The sequence below is a fragment of the Anomaloglossus baeobatrachus genome, unplaced genomic scaffold, assembly GCF_048569485.1.
Source record: "Anomaloglossus baeobatrachus isolate aAnoBae1 unplaced genomic scaffold, aAnoBae1.hap1 Scaffold_3276, whole genome shotgun sequence".
Classification (NCBI taxonomy): Eukaryota; Metazoa; Chordata; class Amphibia; order Anura; family Aromobatidae; genus Anomaloglossus; species Anomaloglossus baeobatrachus.
This window is the reverse complement of record NW_027442662.1, coordinates 19,748-37,714: the sequence shown is the minus strand read 5'-3', so window position 1 is coordinate 37,714 and position 17,967 is coordinate 19,748. Positions and strand designations below refer to the sequence as shown.

General features: G+C 51.1%; 1 protein-coding gene across 1 annotated transcript in view; it reads right to left on the bottom strand.

Annotated features, from left to right (window-relative positions):
• Positions 1 to 257: 257 nt before the first annotated feature.
• The window catches only part of LOC142270452 (zinc finger protein 692-like), a 36,841-nt gene continuing 19,131 nt past the window's right edge, over positions 258 to 17,967 (bottom strand). Inside the window, exon 4 of the mRNA XM_075332429.1 lies at positions 258 to 2,010. Within this exon, the coding sequence (XP_075188544.1) occupies positions 1,593 to 2,010 (418 nt within the window). The 3' untranslated portion in view covers positions 258 to 1,592. The remainder of the gene's footprint in view (positions 2,011 to 17,967) is intronic.

The following is a 17,967-nucleotide window of genomic DNA, read 5'->3' as shown; positions in this document are numbered from 1 at the left end:
AACCAATTGCATCTAGAATTCACCTGATTAGTAAATTAAGTCCACCCATGTGTACATATTATAATTTATTCTCAGTATAACTGCAGCCCAGGAGGTAAGGATCAATTTTTTATTATTTTTTTTTAATCTTCCCGGGCCCATCAGTAAGGGATTGTCTAGTATGCACAACCCTATTAAGCCTAGGTACTTTGCTTACTGTACAAAAGTCAAAAACTGCATATTAGATATGAAAAGATACACACTGAATGATGATGGAGTAAAAACAAATATCAGAAATGGTTTATTTAATCCCTGACCAGTGCATTCTTTAGTTAAGTTGTACATATCATCTTTTAAAGAGTAACTAAACTTTTTTTGTGCCACATTTGTCATTTCAAGACATACTGTATTATAGTTACTTATGTGATCTTGCGTCTGTGTGTACGAAAACTGATGCAGAATTGCTGTCTAAAGTGAGCGTTGCTGGGGAAAGTCTACGTAAGCAGTGTACGGACCGCTAAACACTGAGCAATAGAGGTGCGGAGTGCCGCCTAGACATCATGAATGCCCTTTATCTAGGACGCTAATGTCCACACCAGGCTAAGGGTACCTTCACACTTTAGCGATGCAGCAGCGATCCGACCAGCGATCTGACCTGGTCAGGATCGCTGCTGCATCGCTACATGGTCGCTGGTGAGCTGTCAGATCTCACAGGCAGATCTCACAAGCGACCAGTGACCAGCCCCCAAGCCAGCAGCGACGTGCAAGCGACGCTGCGCTTGCACGGAGCCGGCATCTGGAAGCTGCGGACACTGGTAACTAAGGTAAACATCGGGTATGGTTACCCGATGTTTACATTAGTTACCAGCGCACACCGCTTAGCTGTGTGTGCAGGGAGCAGGGAGCCGCGCACATTGAGCGCTGGCTCCTTGCTCTCCTAGCTACAGTACACATCGGGTTAATTAACCCGATGTGTAATGCAGCTACATGTGCAGAGAGCAGGGAGCCGCGCACACTTCTTAGCGCTGGCTCCTTGCTCTCCTAGCTACAGTACACATCGGGTTAATTAACCCGATGTGTACAGCAGCTACATGTGCAGAGAGCCGGAGCTGGCAGCACAGGCAGCGTGAGAGCGGCGGAGGCTGGTAACTAAGGTAAATATCGGGTAACCACCTTGGTTACCCGATGTTTATCTTGGTTACAGCTTACCGCAGCTGCCAGACGCTGGCTCCTGCTCCCTGCTCGTTTCATTTGTCGCTCTCTCGCTGTCACACACAGCGATGTGTGCTTATCAGCGGGAGAGCGCCTTTGAAGAAAACGAACCAGGGCTGTGTGTAACGAGCAGCGATCTCGCAGCAGGGGCCAGATCGCTGCTCAGTGTCACACACAGCGAGATCGCTAATGAGGTCACTGCTGCGTCACAAAAAGCGTGACTCAGCAGCGATCTCGGCAGCGAGCTCGCTGTGTGTGAAGCACCCCTAAGCTCCTAGGACTTCAGCAGGCTCACTGCTCACTATAAAAGTTTAGTTACTCTTTAATAAAAGAGCACTGTGCCCCACTTGTGGATGTCATGACTAGATCCACTATCTTCGTGGTGGTATGTGTGGCAGATTCTACAAAACAATCACCAGTGATAGCCCTGCATTGCCTGGAGTCGGAGCGGTCTGCTGGGACCCTTCCTGCACACTTTCAGATAAGTCAGTGAAGAGATACTCCTTTCCACCCTCTGGAGGCGTCGTTGTTATCTCCTGGTCAGGATCCATTGACTGTCCTGTGTGATCTTCTTTACAACTGGCTTCAGCTTGACATGCATCATTCATTGAGGAAACGATACATGGAGCGGGGTCTTTTGGATCTATCTCTCGAGGGGCCGGGTGCTTCCGACTCTTGTGAGCAGCAAGGTTATCCCTCTTCTCAAACCTCTGACCACAAATATCACAAGGAAACTTATAGAAAGAATCAGCGTCGTGTTTCTTCATGTGCCAGTTAAGTGATGCCTTCTGCCTGCAGGTAAAGCCACAGAACTCACACCTAGACAAGGAAGAGCGCCAATAAGCAGAATTAATAAGAAAAAAAAAACAAGGAATACAGGCTCAAGAGGAAGGTGGCATCTAAAAGACAACTGGCAGGGTTTTGCAAAAGTATTCAACCCTATAGAAAGTGAATAGATTTCTTTTCATTACATGTGGCAATTACACAAATGGTCCCAATCAATATTTTTATAGAAAACTTGTATCTTATTGGAGTTATTGCACTCAAAATTCATTATGTGTCAGCAGTTATATTCAATAAAATAAAACACTGAGAAAGTCTGTAACTCAGTGATCATTGTCCTGCTAAATAGATATTTCCTCCCAAAGTTTTAGGTTTTTAGCAGATGGAAGTAGATTATTTCTTTACCACTAGTGATGGGTGAACCTGGACTGTAAAGGTCCGGATTTGTGCAGGATACCTAGTGTGAAAAATAGCTTAGTAGTGAACCCCCCTGAGGAAACTAAACGGGTCCACGAAAGAGCTCAGAATATGTTAAAGAGGTGGTTCACTACTTAGATTTCCAAGCCACATCGATAAAGAAGGGAATTTTGTTTACTTACCGTAAATTCCTTTTCTTCTAGCTCCTATTGGGAGACCCAGACAATTGGGTGTATAGCTTCTGCCTCTGGAGGCCACACAAAGTATTACACTGAAAAGTGTAACCCCTCCCCTCTGCCTATACACCCTCCCGTGGATCACGGGCTCCTCAGTTTTGGTGCAAAAGCAAGAAGGAGGAAACTTATAAATTGGTCTAGGGTAAATTCAATCCGAAGGATGTTCGGAGAACTGAAACCATAACCAAAAGAACAATTCAACATGAACAACATGTGTACACAAAAGAACAACCAGCCCGAAGGGAACAGGGGCGGGTGCTGGGTCTCCCAATAGGAGCTAGAAGAAAAGGAATTTACGGTAAGTAAACAAAATTCCCTTCTTCTTTGTCGCTCCATTGGGAGACCCAGACAATTGGGACGTCCAAAAGCAGTCCCTGGGTGGGTAAAAGAATACCTCAATAAAAGAGAGCCGAAAACGGCCCCTTCCTACAGGTGGGCAATCGCCGCCTGAAGGACTCGCCTACCTAGACTGGCATCTGCCGAAGCATAGGTATGCACTTGATAGTGTTTTGTGAAGGTGTGCAGACTAGACCAGGTAGCTGCCTGACACACCTGCTGAGCCGTAGCCCGGTGTCGCAATGCCCAGGACGCACCCACGGCTCTGGTAGAATGGGCTTTCAGCCCCGAAGGAAGAGGAAGCCCCGAAGAACGGTAGGCTTCAAGAATCGGTTCCTTGATCCACCGAGCCAGAGTTGACTTGGAAGCCTGCGAACCCTTACGCTGGCTAGCGACCAGGACAAAGAGCGCATCTGAACGGCGCAGGGGCGCCGTGCGAGACACGTAGAGCCGGAGTGCTCTCACTAGATCTAATGAATGCAAATCCTTTTCACATTGGTGAACTGGATGAGGGCAAAATGACGGTAAGGAGATATCCTGATTGAGATGAAAAGGAGATACCACCTTAGGGAGAAATTCCGGGACAGGACGCAGAACCACCTTATCCTGGTGAAAAACCAGGCAGGGGGATTTGCATGACAGCGCTGCAAGCTCCGACACTCTTCGGAGTGAGGTAATTGCCACAAGAAATGCCACCTTCTGCGAAAGACGTGATAAAGAGACATCCCTCAGCGGCTCGAAAGGTGGTTTTTGAAGAGCCATTAGCACCCTGTTAAGGTCCCAAGGTTCCAGCGGACGCTTGTAGGGTGTAACTATGTGGCAAACTCCCTGCAGGAACGTGCGGACCTGCGGAAACCTTGCCAGGCGCTTTTGAAAAAATACTGAGAGCGCCGATACTTGTCCCTTGAGAGAGCCGAGTGACAAACCCTTGTCCATTCCGGATTGAAGGAATGAAAGAAAAATGGGTAAGGCAAAAGGCCAGGGAGTAAAACCCTTATCAGAGCACCAGGACAAAAAGATCCGCCACGACCTGTAATAGATCTTGGCGGACGTTGGTTTCCTGGCCTGTCTCATAGTGGCAATGACATCCTGAGATACCCCCGACGACGCTAGGAGCCAGGACTCAATGGCCACACAGTCAGGTTGAGGGCCGCAGAATTCAGATGGAAAAACGGCCCTTGTGACAGCAGGTCTGTGCGGTCTGGAAGCGCCCACGGCTGACCCACCGTGAGATGCCACAGATCCGGGTACCACGACCGCCTCGGCCAATCTGGAGCGACGAGAATGGCGCGACGACAGTCGGATCTCATCTTGCGTAACACTCTGGGCAACATCGCCAGAGGAGGAAACACATAAGGGAGTCGAAACTGCGACCAATCCTGAACTAACGCGTCCGCCGCCAGAGCTCTGTGATCTTGAGACCGTGCCATGAAGGCCGGGACCTTGTGGTTGTGCCGTGACGCCATGAGATCGACGTCCGGCGTTCCCCAGCGGCGACAGATCTCTTGAAACACGTCTGGGTGAAGGGACCATTCCCCCGCATCCATGCCCTGACGACTGAGAAAATCTGCTTCCCAGTTTTCTACGCCCGGGATGTGAACTGCGGAGATGGTGGAGGCTGTGGCTTCCACCCACAGCAGAATCCGCCGGACTTCCTGGAAGGCTTGACGGCTGCGCGTGCCGCCCTGGTGGTTGATGTACGCGACCGCCGTGGCGTTGTCCGACTGTATGCGGATCTGCCTGCCCTCCAGCCACCGATGGAACGCCAATAGGGCTAGATACACTGCCCTTATCTCCAGAACATTGATCTGAAGGGAAGACTCTATCGGAGTCCAGGTTCCCTGAGCCCTGTGGTGGAGAAAAACCGCTCCCCACCCTGACAGGCTCGCGTCCGTCGTGACCACAGCCCAGGATGGGGGCAGGAAGGATTTTCCCTGCGATAGAGAAGTGGGAAGAAGCCACCACTGAAGAGAGGTTTTGGCTGCAAGGGAAAGAGAGACGTTCCTGTCGAGGGACGTCGACCTCCTGTCCCATTTGCGGAGAATGTCCCATTGGAGTGGGCGCAGATGGAACTGCGCGAAGGGCACTGCCTCCATTGCTGCCACCATCTTCCCCAGGAAGTGCATGAGGCGCCTCAAGGGGTGTGACTGACCCCGAAGAAGAGTTTGCACCCCTGTCTGCAGCGAAAGCTGTTTGTCCAGCGGTAGCTTGACTAACGCTGACTGTGTATGAAACTCCATCCCGAGGTAAGTCAGTGATTGGGTCGGTGTCAACTTGGACTTTGGGAAGTTGATGAGCCATCCGAACTGCTGGAGAGTCGCCAGAGCGACGGTCAGGCTGTGTTGACACGCCACCCGGGAGGGTGCCCTGACTAGGAGATCGTCTAAGCAAGGGATCACCGAGTGGCCCTGAGAGTGTAGGACCGCCACAACAGATGCCATGACTTTGGTGAAGACCCGTGGGGCTGTCGCCAGGCCGAAAGGCAGTGCCACGAACTGAAGGTGTTCGTCCCCGATGGCGAAACGCAGGAAGCGTTGATGTTCGGGTGCGATCGGCACATGGAGATAAGCATCCTTGATGTCGATTGATGCTAGGAAGTCTCCTTGTGACATCGAAGCGATGACCGAGCGGAGAGATTCCATCCGAAACCTTCTGGTGCTCACATGCCTGTTGAGCAGTTTGAGGTCCAGAACGGGACGGAATGATCCGTCCTTCTTTGGCACCACGAACAAGTTGGAGTAGAAGCCGTGACCATGTTCCTGAGGGGGAACGGGAATCACCACTCCTTCTGTCTTCAGAACGCCCACAGCCTGAAAAAGTGCGCCGGCCCGAGACGGGGGCGGAGATGTTCTGAAGAAGCGAGTCGGAGGACGAGAGCTGAACTCTATCCTGTAACCGTGAGACACAAGAACATTGAACCAAGGCACATCTCGCATCAAAAAATCAACGCCACTCCATATGGCACATAAACATAGAAAGAAAGATGGAGCTTGCAAGGCAGTTAGTGTAAAAATATCCAAAATTTTATTATACAAATTTCTTATTATATTAAAATAGTTTCAATCCATATAGAAAAAGTACATATGCAGTGCTAATAGAGAACAAGGTGAATTACCACACATAAGTGGGAAAGCAGAAGTGATAACACCCCAAGTAGACATAAATAACTAGCAAGGGCAAAGGGTCATAAATAAGCGTAAGTGGCTGGCTAATACCTATGGCGTCTCTGTCCTGGCGGGAAACGTAATTATATATAGCCAAATCAGCATAGATCCCTAAGGCAGGACAGAGATTCCAAGAATCAAGCCAATCATGAAAAAAGTCACAAAACAATGACTAAAAAATGTGGCGCCTCCACCCTGACCGGGCACATGAAGTTGTGCAGCCAATTCGGCACAAGTCCGTTTAAACAGGGCAGGGGTCACCAGTAACAAGCCAGTCACATACAAAAGACCCTAAGAACCCATAACTTACACATAGTTAAGAAGGGGGGTGAACACCAGAGCGTCCCACGACAGTGCAAGGAGCCTTCCTACGCGCGTTTCGCACGGATTACATCTGCTGGCTTCATCAGGGAAGGTATACGGCAATTGCCGTTCAAGGACCTTATATCGGAAGTCGCGAGACTTCATTGGACTGACCAGGACCTGGAAAATGTGTCCCAGCCAATCAAATCCCCGCCGACGCACACGCGCACCGCGCGCCCAACGTCACACGCCCCTCAGCCGTCCAATGGGAGAGGGAGCCCGGAGCACAGCACACGTGCTCCAAGGCCACCCCCACCCAGTAAGGACGGCCAAGGGGCGGGCAAGGAAGGCGAGCGGCGCGCACGGGTCACGGAGATCAGAGGGCGGGACACAGCTCCCAGCTAGAGTCCGTCAATCAGCCATCGGGTTGCCATGGCGGCGCGTACGCCAAAGCACGGCAAAAGTCCGCACCACGTCCCCGGCAATCCAGTGAGGGGGGACGCGGCGGACCCCCGGGCCCAGGGGTCCGCAACATCCACCCCCACCAAAGAGGACGCCGGGCAAGCAGCGGGGACAGGATACCGCGCGATGGGAACGCGCACAGCAACCAGAGGGCGGGACAGGCTAATAGCAGGAAATGAAAAATGTGAGCAATCAATAAGTATCCTTGCCATCCCATAAATACGACCACAGAAATGAGATAACAATGGCATCAGTCATATTACATAAAAACAAGAAACAGGAGAATTATTATGCAGAGATCTTCTTAAAGTGACAGTACGTCCATGTCCTAAGGGAATCATGTGCGGACAATTTTTCCAAAAATCGATGTCAGGTCCAAGTCCGACATGTAGATCCCAATGGATAATAACTAGACAAGGTCCTATGAAGGCAAGAGAATTAAATTAGGAACACTGAAAATTAATAATGGGGCCAAAAAGAAACCTGATAAAAAAAATAATTAAAAATATCCCTTAAATTAAAAAGGAAGGGAATGGTGCAGTACATGACAAGAGCCACTCAGAAACGGGGCAAAGTTTAGAGCCTCATTAAGGCCCTTTGGTGTGACTGTGTCCAAAATGGTAATCCATTTCAGTTCACGTTGGGCCAAAAGCTTTTTGACATTTCCCCCCCTAATCCCACAGTGAATCACGTCAACACCCCTGACCATAAAAGATCTAGGGTTGCATCCATGAACCAATTTGAAGTGGCGCGGTATAGTTTTTAATTCTGCCACATTGGTCGCTGTGGTTGCCGCCCGAATGTCCCTCACATGCTCCCTTACTCTTACTCTTAATTCCCTTGATGTCATACCTATATAGATCTTATTACAATCACATGTTGCATAGTAGAGGACGTTGATGGTAGTACAAGAGATATGTTCTCTTATAGGGAAGCTTTTTCTCCCATCACTAGTATGGAAAGAGGAGCAGCGAGAGACATTCGGGCAGGAAACACAGCGACCACAGGGAAAGCAACCTTTGATGGGTCCAGACGAGCCAAAAGGACTACTGGTCACTGGTGGTATATAATGGCTTTTGACCAAGTAGTCCTTAAGATTTTTACATCGCCTGGCGGTCATCAAAGGTACAGGGGGCAGACGTGATTTCAAAGTGGGATCTGATTGAAGGATCGGCCAGAATTTAGTTAGAATTTCTCTCATCTCCTGCCATTTAACATTAAATGTTGAGATGAACCTTATATTTTCCACAGGCCTGATTTCACCTCTCCTCCCATGAAGCAGATCATCCCTAGACACCGATCTTGCTCTCTGATAAGCTTGTTTCAGAGTGCGGTTCCCATAACCTCTGTTTTTGAACCTCATCCTCAAATCATCTGCCTGTTGTTTAAAAACGTTGTCCTGAGAGCAGAGTCGTCTCATCCTGAGATATTGACCAATTGGGATGGCACGTACAGTGGAGTTGGTGTGAGCAGAGGTGGCATAGAGTAGGGAGTTTACAGACGTCGGTTTTCTGTACACATCCGTCTGCAAAGCCCCAAACTCATCTGCAGTAATTTTAATATCCAAAAACTCAACTCCACTGTCACTAAAACTATATGTCAATTTGATGTTGTAATTATTTGTGTTGAGCTGGTCCATGAAACATCTGAGTTGAGAGATGGTACCCTGCCAGATGATCAATAGATCATCAATGTATCTCACCCACATTGACACCATGGGGGCGGCCCATGCACCTCCGTCAACAAACAAACCCCTCTCCCAAAAACCGAGGAAGAGGTTTGCGTACGAAGGCGCACAGGCCGCGCCCATAGCGGTCCCCCGCCTCTGCAGATAGAATCTATCCTTAAAGACGAAGAAATTGTGGGTGAGTACATAGTCAAGAAGTTCCAGGACCAGCTCACAAGTGCGTCCATCCCAATTACTCATACCCAAGAAAAAACGAGCTGCTCTCAGGCCGTTTTTATCAGGTTTCTTTTTGGCCCCATTATTAATTTTCAGTGTTCCTAATTTAATTCTCTTGCCTTCATAGGACCTTGTCTAGTTATTATCCATTGGGATCTACATGTCGGACTTGGACCTGACATCGATTTTTGGAAAAATTGTCCGCACATGATTCCCTTAGGACATGGACGTACTGTCACTTTAAGAAGATCTCTGCATAATAATTCTCCTGTTTCTTGTTTTTATGTAATATGACTGATGCCATTGTTATCTCATTTCTGTGGTCGTATTTATGGGATGGCAAGGATACTTATTGATTGCTCACATTTTTCATTTCCAGCTATTAGCCTGTCCCGCCCTCTGGTTGCTGTGCACGTTCCCATCGCGCGGTATCCTGTCCCCGCTGCTTGCCCGGCGTCCTCTTTGGTGGGGGTGGATGTTGCGGACCCCTGGGCCCGGGGGTCCGCCGCGTCCCCCCTCACTGGATTGCCGGGGACGTGGTGCGGACTTTTGCCGTGCTTTGGCGTACGCGCCGCCATGGCAACCCGATGGCTGATTGACGGACTCTAGCTGGGAGCTGTGTCCCGCCCTCTGATCTCCGTGACCCGTGCGCGCCGCTCGCCTTCCTTGCCCGCCCCTTGGCCGTCCTTACTGGGTGGGGGTGGCCTTGGAGCACGTGTGCTGTGCTCCGGGCTCCCTCTCCCATTGGACGGCTGAGGGGCGTGTGACGTTGGGCGCGCGGTGCGCGTGTGCGTCGGCGGGGATCCGATTGGCTGGGACACATTTTCCAGGTCCTGGTCAGTCCAATGAAGTCTCGCGACTTCCGATATAAGGTCCTTGAACGGCAATTGCCGTATACCTTCCCTGATGAAGCCAGCAGATGTAATCCGTGCGAAACGCGCGTAGGAAGGCTCCTTGCACTGTCGTGGGATGCTCTGGTGTTCACCCCCCTTCTTTACTATGTGTAAGTTATGGGTTCTTAGGGTCTTTTGTATGTGACTGGCTTGTTACTGGTGACCCCTGCCCTGTTTAAACGGACTTGTGCCGAATTGGCTGCACAACTTCATGTGCCCGGTCAGGGTGGAGGCGCCACATTTTTTAGTCATTGTTTTGTGACTTTTTTCATGATTGGCTTGATTCTTGGAATCTCTGTCCTGCCTTAGGGATCTATGCTGATTTGGCTATATATAATTACGTTTCCCGCCAGGACAGAGACGCCATAGGTATTAGCCAGCCACTTACGCTTATTTATGACCCTTTGCCCTTGCTAGTTATTTATGTCTACTTGGGGTGTTATCACTTCTGCTTTCCCACTTATGTGTGGTAATTCACCTTGTTCTCTATTAGCACTGCATATGTACTTTTTCTATATGGATTGAAACTATTTTAATATAATAAGAAATTTGTATAATAAAATTTTGGATATTTTTACACTAACTGCCTTGCAAGCTCCATCTTTCTTTCTATGTTCCTGTAACCGTGAGACAGAATGTCTCTCACCCATCGGTCTTGGACATGTGGCCACCAGGCGTCGCAAAAGCGGGAGAGCTTGCCACCGACCGAGGATGCGGTTCGGGGAGGCCGAAAGTCATGAGGAGGCCGCCTTGGAGGCAGTGCCTCCGGCGGTTTTTTGGGGGCGTGACTTAGACCGCCACGCATAGGAGTTCCTCTGGCCTTTCTCTGGCCTGTTGGACGAAGAGGATTGGGACTTGGCTGAGGGCCGAAAGGACCGAAACCTCGGTTGTATTTTCCGTTGCTGAGGTCTCTTCGGTTTGGACTGGGGTAAGGACGAGTCCTTTCCCTTGGATTCCTTAATAATCTCATCCAATTGTTCGCCAAACAATCGGTCGCCAGAAAACGGCAAACCGGTTAAGAACTTCTTGGAAGCAGAGTCTGCCTTCCATTCGCGTAGCCACATGGCCCTGCGGACTGCCACAGAATTAGCGGATGCCACCGCTGTACGGCTAGCAGAGTCCAGGACGGCGTTCATGGCGTAGGACGAAAAAGCCGACGCCTGAGAAGTCAAGGACGCAACTTGCGGAGCAGAGGTACGTGTGACCGCATTAATCTCAGACAGACAAGCTGAGATAGCTTGGAGTGCCCACACGGCTGCAAAGGCCGGGGCAAAGGACGCGCCTGTGGCTTCATAGATGGATTTCACCAGGAGCTCTATCTGCCTGTCAGTAGCATCCTTGAGCGATGAACCGTCAGCCACTGCTACTACGGATCTAGCCGCCAGTCTAGAGACTGGAGGATCCACCTTGGGACATTGAGCCCAACCCTTAACTACGTCAGAGGGGAAGGGGTAACGTGTGTCATTAAGGCGCTTAGTAAAGCGCTTGTCCGGAAATGCTCTGTGCTTCTGGACAGCATCTCTGAAGTTAGAGTGATCGAAAAACGCACTGCGTGTACGTTTGGGAAACCTAAACTGGTGTTTCTCCTGCTGCGAAGCCGACTCCTCTATAGGTGGAGGTGGGGGAGAAAGATCTAGCACCTGGTTGATGGACGATATAAGATCATTTACTAAGGCGTCCCCCTCAGGTGTATCAAGATTGAGGGCAACGTCAGGGTCAGAGCCCTGAGCTGCGACGTCCGACTCGTCCTCCAGAGAGTCCTCAAGCTGAGACCCCGAGCAGCGTGAGGAAGTTGGGGAAGATTCCCAGCGAGCCCGCTTAGCCGGTCTGGGACTGTGGTCCGTGCAGGAGCCCTCCACGTGAGACCTAGGGGCCACCCCGGGAGCGCGCTGCGGCGCAGACCGAGAGGGGCCTGGAGGCGATGATCCAACAGTGCCCGGGGCCTGTGTAAGGACCGGTCTGGACTGCAAGGCTTCTAGTAGCTTGGCAGACCATTTGTCCATAGACTGAGCCATGGATTGTGAAAGTGACTCAGAGAGTTTCTCAGCAAAAACTGCAAACTCTGTCCCTGCCGCCTGGACAGTGGAAGCAGGAGGGTCTGCCTGAGCCGAGGGGCCCACTAGTGACCGAGGCTCCGGCTGAGCAAGTGCAACAGGGGTCGAGCATTGCTCACAGTGAGGGTAGGTGGAACCCGCAGGTAACATAGCCCCACAAGAGGTACAAGTTGCAAAAAAACCCTTTGCCTTAGCGCCCTTGCTCCTTGTGGACGACATGCTGTTGTCTCCTAGGAGAGAGATCACTGAGGGTATATAGCCAAAGGTAAACAACCCGGCCGAACAGAAAGAAATATATACCTATATATATATATTCCGGCACCCTAGGGGGACCAGCACCGGGTGACCGGTGTGGCTTACCGACCGCCCAAAGCGGAGTGTGTGTCCACCAGATTCCCTGCCTTAGGTCTCCCAGAGCTGCAGAGCTCGTTCCTGAAAATCCTCCACCGGCAGAATGTGTGTAAAAATGGCTGCCGGAGCTCTCAGGGGAGGAGGGAGCCGTGGGCGGCGACTAGAAAAGTGCGGGAATATGGGGCCCCACAGTGATCAGTGAGGGGGGGGGAGGAAACATAAAGTATGCTCCAGCCCTCACTGCCGACGTCAGGCCGGCCGTCCCGCCCTTACCCCTGACTGGCAGGCCCGGGGGCGGGACTTATGGTACTAGGCCGCAATGAAGCCGGGGACTAAATTTAATACCGCGGCCGACAAACAGGCTCGGTCGGCGCGGAAGTCCCGGTCTTCACAAACCAGCAGCTGCTGCAGCGTCCGTGAAACAAGCGCTCCATGCACAGTCCCCATGGGGACACAGAGTACCTTATAGATGCAGGGCCCTCTCCCTGAGGATACATAGACTCCTGTCCGGCAGATTCCCACAGGGGCTGCGGAGGGAGCCCGGTCCCAGTAAATGGATGACCGGTCAGGATCCCACTTCTCCCAGAGCCTCTAAGGGATGGTGAAGGAAAACGGCATGTGGTTCCAGCCTCTGTACCCGCAATGGGTACCTCAACCTTAACAGCACCGCCGACGTAGTGGGGTGAGAAGGGAGCATGCCGGGGGCCCTGTGGGGGCCCTCTTTTCTTCCAACCGATAAAATCAGCAGCTGCTGCTGACTAAAATGGGAATGCATGAGTGGATGTGTGCCTCCTTCCACACTAAGCATAAAACTGAGGAGCCCGTGATCCACGGGAGGGTGTATAGGCAGAGGGGAGGGGTTACACTTTTCAGTGTAATACTTTGTGTGGCCTCCGGAGGCAGAAGCTATACACCCAATTGTCTGGGTCTCCCAATGGAGCGACAAAGAAAGGTGAGAAACAAGACTTCTCTCAAATACCTTGTGTTGGCAATTCTGCCTGTGAGCGGCGCTATTGTGATCTGCTCATACCCATCACGTGACCCCCAGGCTCCGCAACCTCTGATGTCCGGTGATGTTAGGTCAACTTCCAGTTAACCTGACATCACCGCAGGCGGCTCCAGAGTGACTGGGCTGTGGGCGGTGTTTCACCGCACGTCACAACCCAGCATCGCTCCTGCTTGCGGCACTCTGCAGTGAAGGAGCGAGGAGGGAGATGCTGGGCTGTGACGCTGGGCTGTGCTGAGCGGTGGCATTCCACTTACAGCCCAGTCACTCACGGAGACTGGGGCCGACCTTGGTGATGTCAGGTCAACTGGAAGTTGAAGTTACATCACTGGACACCAGAGGTCACGGAGCCCGGGGGGGGGGGGGGGGGGGGTCATTCGATGGGGATTAGTGGACCGCGATAGCGCCACTCACAGGCACTATTGGCAACACAAGGTATTTGAGAGCAGCCTTGTTTCTCAACATTATATCGATGTGGCCAGTAATGTTAACTAGTGAACCACGCTCCATGCACAGTCCCCATGGGGACACAGAGTACCTTATAGATGCAGGGCCCTGTCCCTGAGGATACATAGACTCCTGTCCGGCAGATTCCCACAGGGGCTGCGGAGGGAGCCCGGTCCCAGTAAATGGATGACCGGTCAGGATCCCACTTCTCCCAGAGCCTCTAAGGGATGGTGAAGGAAAACGGCATGTGGTTCCAGCCTCTGTACCCGCAATGGGTACCTCAACCTTAACAGCACCGCCGACGTAGTGGGGTGAGAAGGGAGCATGCCGGGGGCCCTGTGGGGGCCCTCTTTTCTTCCAACCGATAAAATCAGCAGCTGCTGCTGACTAAAATGGGAATGCATGAGTGGATGTGTGCCTCCTTCCACACTAAGCATAAAACTGAGGAGCCCGTGATCCACGGGAGGGTGTATAGGCAGAGGGGAGGGGTTACACTTTTCAGTGTAATACTTTGTGTGGCCTCCGGAGGCAGAAGCTATACACCCAATTGTCTGGGTCTCCCAATGGAGCGACAAAGAAAGGTGAGAAACAAGACTTCTCTCAAATACCTTGTGTTGGCAATTCTGCCTGTGAGCGGCGCTATTGTGATCTGCTCATACCCATCACGTGACCCCCAGGCTCCGCAACCTCTGATGTCCGGTGATGTTAGGTCAACTTCCAGTTAACCTGACATCACCGCAGGCGGCTCCAGAGTGACTGGGCTGTGGGCGGTGTTTCACCGCACGTCACAACCCAGCATCGCTCCTGCTTGCGGCACTCTGCAGTGAAGGAGCGAGGAGGGAGATGCTGGGCTGTGACGCTGGGCTGTGCTGAGCGGTGGCATTCCACTTACAGCCCAGTCACTCACGGAGACTGGGGCCGACCTTGGTGATGTCAGGTCAACTGGAAGTTGAAGTTACATCACTGGACACCAGAGGTCACGGAGCCCGGGGGGGGGGGGGGGGGGTCATTCGATGGGGATTAGTGGACCGCGATAGCGCCACTCACAGGCACTATTGGCAACACAAGGTATTTGAGAGCAGCCTTGTTTCTCAACATTATATCGATGTGGCCAGTAATGTTAACTAGTGAACCACCCCTTTAAAATAACCTTTAATAATAACCTTAGCCTGTAATAAATGTTTTTTTTACTAAGCAGAGGTTCTTCATGGAGGGAGAAGGTGTGGGGCACCTCTTAGCTACAATAACCAAGGTGCAGGAGGGACTGTGTTATATCACTGGCCTGAAGTTTGATAAGGGGAAGTTGATACGGGATAATGGGAAATCGCAAAAGCTTCATGCAATTATTACACTCAACTACATTCTTCTAAATTTGGTTTTCGGAACGTGGAAGTGGCTGAGTTCTTAGCGGATATTCCCCTCTCTGGGCTGATGGAGGGGGTGAGAGAGAGTCTCAGAGTGGAGAGACAGCCTTGGAGGGGGAGGGACTAGAGGAGGCGCTTAAGGCCCCTGGAGTGAATGCTTTGCCGGGAGAAATTTTCTAAATGTATGCCCCCCCTGCTGTAACCTAATCTTTTAACTGTGATTCAGGAAGATGGAAAATGGGGATCCCTTCCGTCATCTATTAGAGAGGCAATTATGCAATTAACCCGAAAAAGACCCGACGTTGCCAGAGTCACATCGCCCTATATCGCTCCTTTCAGCAGATGTAAAATCGATTGCATAAGTACTGGCCAGTAGACTACCTTGGGTGATTAAGTCCATGATTCCTGGAGATCAGACCGGGCTCATATTGCATAAATCTACGTCCATTAATCTTGGATGGCTGTTTTTGGGCTTACAGCTTAGCTCTGCGGGGTATGGAGAAAGGATGATCCTGCCACTGGATGCAAATAAGGCCATTGACAGTATTGAATGGAACTTTTTATGGGCAGTCTTGGCGAGGACTGGTCTTAGTTCTATATTTATAAACTGGGCTAAATATTAGATGCTTCGCCGAGGGCAAAAATCCAGGTCAATGGCAAGGGGCACAACTCAGGCTTGCCTTCTCGCCATTGCTGTTCACGGCGGCAATTGAGCCGCTAGCGGTTACTGAAATGAAAGGTTGTAGGATTGGGTCTCTGGAGCAAAACGTATCTCTTTATGCTGATGACTTACTGTCAAATCTGAGAGAAGTAAAGACCTCTATAGTACTAGCATTGAACATTATTAACACCTTCACTACTGTGTGATTCAGTTTTTCATTTTTTCCTCCCCGTCTTCCAAGAGCCATAACTTTTTTATTCTTCCATCAATATTGCTTTATAAAAACTTGTTTTTGACTTCCGGTTCCGGTCCTGGCCACGGTGGAGGCATAAAGGAGAAGCTCCTGCCCCCCCCGAGAAAAGCAGTCAGACAGCAGCCCCCCCGCATCGGAGTCCGGGACGGGAGGGACCCAGCCTGTAAGCGGAGATCTGCAGCTATGGACAGATACCTGCTGAGGAGCGCCAGCGGCGGTGAAGGGCCCGGGAGAGGCGGCGACGCTGTGGACATGAGGGGAATGGAGGAGAGGAACATGGCGCCGATGAGTGGGCCGGGGGCGGAGCCAGAGGTGCGGGGAAGAGACGCGATGGAGCCGGGTCGGAGCGGGGGATTAGCAGAGGACACGGCTGCAGAGGCAGAGGACTGTGGAGCTGGAGACAGGTGGCTGCAGGGGTCGGAGGAGGGCAGCTCACAGTGGGAGGATGAGGGGGAGGTGGGGGGAGAGACTGGAGAGGAGGACGCTGGCGTTATGGAGGGGAGCTATGGAGGAGTAGGAGGGCTGGAGGAAAATGAAACCCAGCGAAGTAGAGGGCCCAGAGGGAGACAGCCGCAATACAGGAGGAGATCAACCTCAGGCACCCCCTGTAAAGGAGGAAAAAAAAAACAACAGCAGGATCCAATGACATCTCAATTTTACAAGACATCTGAGGGAGGCAGAGATTCAATGCAAATAAGCAGATCTAAGAAAACAGCACCACCTGCTGACCAAAACAAGCAAGTGCAAGAGTTTCATATGGATTATAAAAAACTGGCAGTAGAAGTAGCATCTCACTTGTCCAAAGACATAAAAATAGCCATTGAAGTAGCCGTACAAACTTCACTAGCCGCCATGCAGAAGCAATTGACTGATCATTCAAAGAGACTCACAGAAGCAGAGCAAAGAATCTCTAACTCTGAGGAGACAATCTTGACCATGCAAGCACAGATAGCAACTCTTGTAAAATCTAATGATTACCTGAGAGACAAGGCAGAGGACCTAGAAAACAGATCGAGACGAAACAATCTTCGCATTGTGGGGCTGCCAGAATCGGTAACACTGGGACAGCTGGACAATATTTGTGAGGCGGAACTACCACAGGCGCTGGGCATAAAGGCGAAATTTAGAGTGGAGAGAGCCCACAGAGTGGGACCATTGAGGCAGCAAGAGGCGAAGGAGGGAGAAGGGCAAAATTCAAGCAATAAACCGCCCACAAGAGCCAGACAGGTGATAGTCAAATACCTTGACTACAAGCACAAAGAGGAAATTCTGAAAGCCTTTAGAGAACGAAAGCGACCTTTACAATACCAAGGAAATAGACTGCTGATCTTTGGGGATTATTCCGTTGATGTGTCCAAACGGAGGAAGGACTTCAGTAAACTGTGCACATTTCTGTACAATAAAAGAATAAAATGCCAACTACTCTACCCGGCAGTGCTGAAGGTCAGGAACTCCAATGGTTCGTTCTCATACTATAAAGATCACAAGGAGGCGGAGAATATTCTCATGTCAGAACATAAAGGGAACCGGACGGAGGGGCAGGAGAGGAGACCCAGTGGAGGAGAAAACTTCAGAAAAGGTTCCCCAGCGGGTTCGAGAGGAGAAGGTGGACAACGCGGAAGGCAAACACAACCCGAGGCCAGTGGAGAGGGGAGACGCAGTCCAGCCCAGCAGTTTAGCCCAGGGATGGGACCCAGGGAGCAGCGTTCTTGAAAGACACCAAGACACAAGATGACTCTTGAACTGATCTCTACTGGCCCTTATCAATCTACCCCCCTGAGTGAGGAAGGTGGCCGAGCCGAGGGGGACGAGCCAGCGTGAAGGGGACAGAGGGGAGACTGAACAAGTCACCTACTCTCCCTCCCCTCCTCCCCCTTTTTTTTTTTTTTTTTCTCTCCTTTTTCTTCTCTCCCCCTCTCTTCTTCCTCTCCCTCTCTCTTTTCTTCCCTACCTCCTCCCTTCTCTCCCCTAATTTGTCTCTGGTGTGTTCTCCCTTCTTTTCTCTTTCTCCCTTCCCCTCTTTTCCCCCCTCTCTCTCTCTATGCCCTCCCCGGTTCTACCTCTCTTGCCTTTTTTCCAATACTACTCCTCGCTTCTTTCTTCTCTTCTCCTCTGCGCTGTTTCTTTCCCTCTCGTGCTTCTT